This window comes from Garra rufa, chromosome 2 (genome assembly GCF_049309525.1).
Source record: "Garra rufa chromosome 2, GarRuf1.0, whole genome shotgun sequence".
In the NCBI taxonomy this organism is placed as follows: Eukaryota; Metazoa; Chordata; class Actinopteri; order Cypriniformes; family Cyprinidae; genus Garra; species Garra rufa.
The window spans coordinates 20889128-20896661 of NC_133362.1; the positions used below are offsets into that span (position 1 = coordinate 20889128).

At 39.2% G+C, this 7534-nt stretch overlaps 1 protein-coding gene across 1 annotated transcript; it reads right to left on the reverse strand.

Moving 5' to 3' along the window:
• Positions 1-880: 880 nt before the first annotated feature.
• osr1 (odd-skipped related transcription factor 1) lies at positions 881-6791 on the reverse strand. Its single transcript, XM_073834961.1, has 3 exons — positions 6553-6791; positions 2501-3181; positions 881-1702 (listed from the first exon to the last, which is right to left on the reverse strand). Exons 2-3 carry the CDS (start codon positions 3160-3162, stop codon positions 1570-1572), a joined length of 795 nt encoding a protein of 264 aa, XP_073691062.1. The 5' UTR covers positions 3163-3181; positions 6553-6791; the 3' UTR covers positions 881-1569.
• Positions 6792-7534: the final 743 nt, after the last annotated feature.

A 7534-nucleotide genomic window follows, 5' to 3' on the forward strand; every position in this document is an offset into this window, starting at 1 on the left:
TGACTGTGCACGGAAACTCACATCATACACAAACCCACACACACACTACACACTCACAAACACATACTTCCATTCCTGTGAACAAACCCAAGAGACCAGCTCTGGGTGTAGAGCAAGAACTGTATCACAGATGTTGTGAAAGTGTTTGGCGCTTTGCTCACCATAGCAGAGGCCATAAATCTGATGTTGTGGTCTGAATTTGGAATGGTGAGTTTTTAAAGATTCTTCTCCATTTGTGTTTTTAAATTGTGCGTGGGTCAGAGTGCCAGTTGAGAAATGCTGTTTCTGTAATGGGCCAATTCATCTGGGCCTGTAAGAATGACTGGCTCTGAATGTTCCTTTTCATAACTTTGTACTTTGAAGCTTTTTGCTACTAATTCTGAAGGTTAAAAATAGATCTGTCAGTGTTTGGTTAGAGTCGAGAATCTAACACTACTGATAAATCCTTCTCTGTCTAGAACAAGTCTTTTTTTATCTCTCTAAACACCCCATTCAACCTCTGAATTGTGTTTGCAGGTGTGTCTGTTTGCTCTGATTTCTCTATGAATACGTGTACTTTCATGCCCTCTGATGGCTTTTTAAAGCTACAGTGATTTAAAGCTTGGAGAAAGAATCAAGATGCTTATGAGGAAAGCAACAGATGTCGCCTCCCAGGCAAATGTGAAGTCAATCCATGTCTTCACATCACGGATCATTATTTATTGATATATTCAGTCAAGTGTGAAGCACATTGTTTATCCCTACTTTTTGTTTAATATTGAATTTGTCTGTGAAGACAAATCCCCTTTATTTGTGCCAGTTGTACCCTTGTATCTCTAGGTTTAACGTTTTTGGACTTCAGAAACGTGCTGGTTAGGATTTGCATTGATTACGACAAACATACATTTGATACAGAAAAGACTATTTATTTTCAAAAATAAGTTTAAGGAATCCAGTGATATATGTAAATAATCAATAATCAGATTAAAGTGCCAAATATCAGTTATACAAAAAGGAATCTGTACAAAAGGAGGAATTACATGATTGAAGGTGTCTTTGGTTAGAAGAAATGACTGCTCGACTGACTTCGGATTTTAAATGTGAGAGCTTTGGTGGGCTCTCAGTAACTGCATAGGTCCGAAGAGTCTGCCTTCATCAACAAAATGTCAACAATATCTAGAAAAATCACTGTTTACAAAAATAAAACAATTGGGAATGGAGCAGTGCAGACTAAAATCACAGATCTCACTGTAGCTGTTCTCTTTGGTGTCGGCGCTCTTCTTGCTTGTTTGTTCTTTCTTAAAAAAATCAGTCAATTTGATTGTCTTATATCCATGAGTTCCATGACTTCTTATCTGGGTTCTCCATTCCTTTTTATCAGTCACTTTTAAGGCACCATGGCTGTAGGTTATGGAAGGATGCCTTTCAGGAAGCTCTTTGGTCAGGCCTAATCCATCTTTGGTGCGTTAAGCTGTACGCAGAGGTCCACGGCCCTCAGACGGAGTCTCTGTGGCCTTGGAATGACAATGTTATTGGCTGGTGTCACTAGGTTTGGTTTTATAGCGTCCCCATTGACGGAAACAGATGCCCTCACTTTATCTTGGCTGGTTTGAGCTCCTTGACCTGCATGTGTAATGTTTTGTGGACAGCAAGAGTTCTGGACTGACAGAAACCCTTTCCACACTCCTGGCATTTAAACGGCTTCTCTTTGGAATGGATGTACCTTTAGAGAACAAAAGAGAGAAAATAGTTGTGGTTTGTTAATAGATGTAGGCATGTTTACAACTTAAACAGCACAGATTTTCAAGTTGTCCGAGCTTCGTTTCTAGGATTAAATATCCTGCGTTTTAGTATTCTGCCAAAAATGTGAACTACTACAATGAGGGCAAAGATAGTTAGCTGTCTTGTTATGACAAATCTTTGGGTCTGCAAATGTTAATTAAAACATGACGTATATCAAGTGATAATTGTCAGTCAGGAAAAGAGCCAAGATCATTACTGAAGAATTGGAGGAGATTGTTCAGCATGTCTCAACTAATTTAAATCATTCTTAAAGTACTGGAATAACAAATGTCATAAATCTCAAGAGCAGGTGTGGTTTGAAAAAAAAAGAAAAAGAAACTGATTTGTTTGTCTGAAACTGTTGTGCATTAGGTTTTGCAAAACAAACCACCTTACGTTTATTTCCTTTTATATTAAAACATAACATGCATAACATAAATTGATATATATATATATATATATATATATATATAGTTATTGTATGTGCATATATGCACTTTGTTTCAAATATTTACAATTTACCCTGAGATATTTTCTACCTGGAATAAAGGAAGAGATCATTATGCAGTAATGCATGATGAGGTCATGATTGGAACAGAATCTGCAGGTAGTTATGAGTGTGTGTGGGCCGTAATTTGTGATACAATACATTTATGAATGGGCAGGTATGAACAGGAAAGTATTTCAATATCAGCTCTAAATCATCTGATTTTAGATCAGTGTATTGATATGTCTTTACCTGTGGTCTCTCAGGTGGTCCTGCCTCCTGAAGGCCTTATGACAGATGTCACAAGTGTACGGCCGCTCATCTGTGTGCGTGCGCTCGTGGATCAACAAGTTGTAGGACTTGGTGAAGTGGCGGCCACAGAACTTGCACACAAACTCCTTTTTCGTCTTAGAAGGGAGCCGTCCTCGGCTTGGTTTTCTTTCCGGCGAGGAGAGCTTGGCCACATCCAACAGGCAGCCTAATGAGGGTGAGCGCACGTGCCCATTGTTAGTGCTCAGATCTTCTGCCTTCAGGGCGTCGTCCTGCGTAGCGGCTGCTGCCAGGTTGGCAAAGTCAAAACGGGGTTTGCTTTTGCTGGAGCCTCCAGAACCAGGCCCTGGGGATTCTTGCTTGGCGGGCTGGACGAGATGGGGGAACAGAGGGATTGAGGGGAGAGGGAAGCGGGCGTCCACCAGGCCAGGCAGCTTTGAGAAGGTGCAGCGTGGCAAGGTGAACGGCGGGTAGCCCAGAGTCCACTGGTGCAGGTGGACGGCATGCAAGGCACTGAAACTGTAGATGCTGGGCATGTGGTCGGCGGGCAAATGCAGCCCGTTGGAGGTCTGAAGGAAGGAATAGTTCGCCAGCTGCAGAGAAGGATGAAGGGGCACGGGTGCTGGGAGCGTTTTACTGCCCATGACTGATTGCAGAAAGTTTCTGTAGGAGACAAAAACAGAGAAAAATTAGTGAAGAGCAACGGTGTCTCGAAAATAATACACCTGCAAACATCTATTGAGAATTTGTGTGCGTTTTCCTTTTACTATAGGCCTATATTATGCGTTACTTAGAAACGTCTTGCTTTAGTTCTTACAGGTTGAAGGGACTTCCCTAAAAAGAAAAAAAAACACACACTCACGTCAAGACATAAAGTGCACTTGTCAAGCGAGGCACCTTGTCTGACATATTGAAAGCGCATACTCCAACTAGAGCACAAAGCAATGCTCAAGCCTGCCAGATGAGTGTGTGTGCATGTACATTTTGGCGTAGGCATCTTCTGCATGCCGAAAATATGCCTATGGCCATGAAGACGAAAGACAGCAGGTGACATACCTGCCTCAACTGTTTAATCAGGTTGGATGAGAACAGACACAAAGCACAATAACTCCTCTTTGTCTCATCAGGAACTACAAGCACACACACTCATACAAACAGGCTTGGTGTGTTTACAGTGTTACTCATATCGTCTGGAGGATTTTTTTCACACAGTTTTATAAGTACCACGTGAAATGCAACAACGTGTTGTGTGTTAGATTACTGTGAATACAAAACCAGACTTATAGGGATGCCAGATATGGTTCTGGTTACGATGGATAAGGTCAAAGAGCTGCTAAATTTGTTTAAAAGTCACAGCCTGTGTGTCATATTTTGAAAGTTCAATAAAGGTCAAGAAAATAATAAAGTCACATCGCTAACTCTTCCAGCTAAAAGGTCTATGTAAATGATGACACTTAAATTGAGTGCATTTCTGTTTCGAATATATTCAGGATGCGAGAAAGTCTGATCCGCGGTAAATAAAAAGTGAAATAGCCCTAATTAGTCTTTCTGAAGCTCAAAGCTCCCCGGGGATTTGGACGCTCTGATCATGGCGCAGAAGTAATTGACTTTTACTTACGGGGGTCATTAGAGGAGATCAGGACTCGCTCCCGAGAACAGGCTCGTACCCTTAACCCTTTGAAGTCCACATACCTTTAAAACAAGTGACGGAGGGGAATGTGTTACCTGAACTGTCTGCTTAACCGTTAAATCTAACGCCAGTTGAAAGTTTTGGAGGAAAAGGGCATTTCTGAATTGTGGGATTTCACAAGTGCTTGGACATTTTTTTCCGGGACATTGTTGGCTAATTAGTCGGATTTGCGCACAGATTTTGTTCCCCACGCCATGCCGAATCAGTGTTGTGGGGCTAAAGACTTCTATCCCAGACAAGGTGGTGAAAGTGTCTCAAAAATCACACCACAATTTGCTGAGTCCGAGTCTACCCCCATCCACCCTGGGATGTAGATCTCTAATGTGACACGTCCTACTGAAAATGTGGTAAAAACATTTTTTAAATGCATCAATAAAAATGTGAAAATAAAATTCTGCAAACACCTATCAGTGTGCAAGAATAAATTGTCAGACGCATGGCAAGTGCCTACACAGTTTGTGCCCTTATTGTGGCCTCTGTCTATCAGCAAGCTTTCTTATCAATAACTGTGATTGCTCAGCATTCATCAGTAGCGCGTTGAACGCCGAGGTCATCGGTGTTTTATCTCTCGGTAGGTGTGAATGTGCGCCTGTCGCGCGTATACGGAGATCACAGAGAAATCTGGACGTGTATTACAGGAATTAATCACGGTCTCGAGGTTCATGCGTTAACGACGGGCCTTTGGTCAATTGTGCAACGATTATCAAGTAAGTGTATGTTTTCTTTTTTTCCGCGCAGCCCCCCGAGAGGATGTGATCACTTAACCCTGGAGAGAGGGAAACACACCATTCATTAAGCACCATCAAACAGCTGACTAAATATACAAATATATTTAAGTATTGTGGAGAAGGCCTAGCGCTTTTTGTGTTTGCAGTTTTATGTAAAATGTATTTGCCTGCACAATATCAAACGAATAAAAAAATGACAGAGTGATATTTTAAAGTTGGCTACCGCATATTGTACCACATTTAAACTTGCATCTTGTGTAATCAGATAAAAATATATAAATGTTAAAGCTAAATAGTTTTCTCTCTGATATCAGGCCTATACTAATTTTACATGCCTTATGGTTTAATTATGCTTGTTGTGATATGTAAATTCGTTGAATTTTCTCTTTATAAATTAAACAAAACGTGAATAATTTAAATGTTTTAACAGTAGTCGTTTTGGACAAGTGGCATTCCAAAAGATATTTTTTACATGCATATATTAGGCCAAAATGCTAAAGGTTCAGTAGCAGTTTGTTTGAACCGCGTTCCTAACATTTATTTATTAATATCTGAAAGATTTAAATTGTTGGATATATTTAGATTATACTTACAGGTATTTTTGAACATTTTAAATTCAAAATTAAATTGTTCAACCAATAAACAAAGAAACACGTACTAATACATATTTTTAAAATAGGCCTATATTAAAAACAAATAGCTTATATATTCCACATTACTTTAAAAGAAACGACGTTTATTTTTTTAATATTAAATGAGCGATGCATTTTAAGATTAACTGTGCTCATTTTTCTTAAGTGGCAAAATATATTTGGTTTTACTTTTTGCCAATTTTGCTTCTTGCGCAATACATTGTGAACGAATAGCGCTTAAAATAAACTGAAACAAACGAATATCTTATAATTTTCTCAGCACCGAGCATCACTGTAGAACTGCAAAGATCCATTCAAAGCACCCGCGAATAACAACTCAAGACCACCGACCACAAGGCCACGCGTGGTTTAGGAAAAAAAAGTATAATTTTCTAAAGATACATAATAAAATCTAAAGTTTACAATTTGTTTAAACGAATTTACGTTTGTTAGATGTAAACGAAAAAATATCAGAGCGGCTTCAAAGCTTCCCATGGACTAGCTGCATTTCTTAGATGTTTTTTTATTTTATTTATTTGAGTAATATTAATGTTGTAAAACAAAATTATTTTATTCCTCAAACAAATATTTTAAATGTTTTCACAACACTTATAATCAGTAAGCGTTTGGAATGCGCATCCCACCTGTTGATCACTGACCGATCACTATTAAAGACCATCATTCACACATTAACTACTTTGCCGTGACTTTTATCTGCCTTAAGCAACAAATTATTTTGTAATTGCAATGCCGTTAATACAAATCTTTCTTTTCTTTCTTTTAACAACTGAAGTGTTACACGTCCTGCCCGTAATGCTTTACAAGCAATTTCTCGCCCAACTAATTCATTCTGAAGTGCACTTGAACATTGCACATTTGTTGTTCACGCCTACCGCACGAAATCACCGCCAATATACAAACTATATGTCTTGGAATAGTAGTAAAAGCTTGTCATAAATATTCCAAAATGCAAAAAATATTTACCAGATCTTGGCGAAGCGGGACGATCCAAAATAAGAGGATTTACGGTCACGGATTTAGTCGTCCCACAGCGTTTGAAAATTCAGTGCAAAACTCTCAGGCGGATCGGAGAAATGTTCGTCTTCCTCAGCATGTTCTCGCAGCAGAGACACGGGAAAACACTGAAGTTCGCACAGCTGTGGTCCAGCGGTTGTGCGCTGTGAGTATTTGGTTACTCGGGGTAGAAACTCTCTCTCTCTCTCTTACTCTAGCTCTGTCTTGTGGTCCCAAAGTCAAACCGCCTCTTTATTGTAACGCAACCCGCGACGTCATACAGCCAAACCCCCAACAAACTAAGTGAAGTTTCCTCCACTGGTACAGCAGCGCTCGACGCTAGGACCAAACACATGCACTTATCACTGCCTACATGTCAGAGAACTGAGCCCTACTACAACTTTTTTTTAAAAAATTTTACGTTGGCAATAAAGTTTGCAGGTCTTTCACCACTTGCACATGATGAGGCTATCCCAAAGACAAAAATCATTCAAATTATGTATTAAATACGTTTAATGTTTGGTAAACATTGTGCGTAGACTACCTTTTCATTATTATTATTATTATTATTATTATTATTATTATTATTATTATTATTATCGGACAAAGAATAATAAAGTTTGCATCCTTCGTCTTATTTACTTAACGCTCTCATCAATAAAACATAACGCAGAAAGTCAAAGAATTCTTATTTAAAACGAGCTTCTGTGTGAGATGGGGGCGGCAACAAATCAAGCTTCACTTTGTATTAATTAAGGTAAATATACAACTGTCACCTTTAACTTGGGCTCTCTGTGAGAACGAAATGAGAGACCAGTTTTAAACGTCCCAAAACCATTAGTCAATTTGTCACCCCGACCCCAGTGAAGACAGATTTAGAGCAAGAGCTTCATTTGCGTTACGCAGGAAATGTGAATTTGAGAAGTTCGAGCACTTCTCTTTGATACGAACT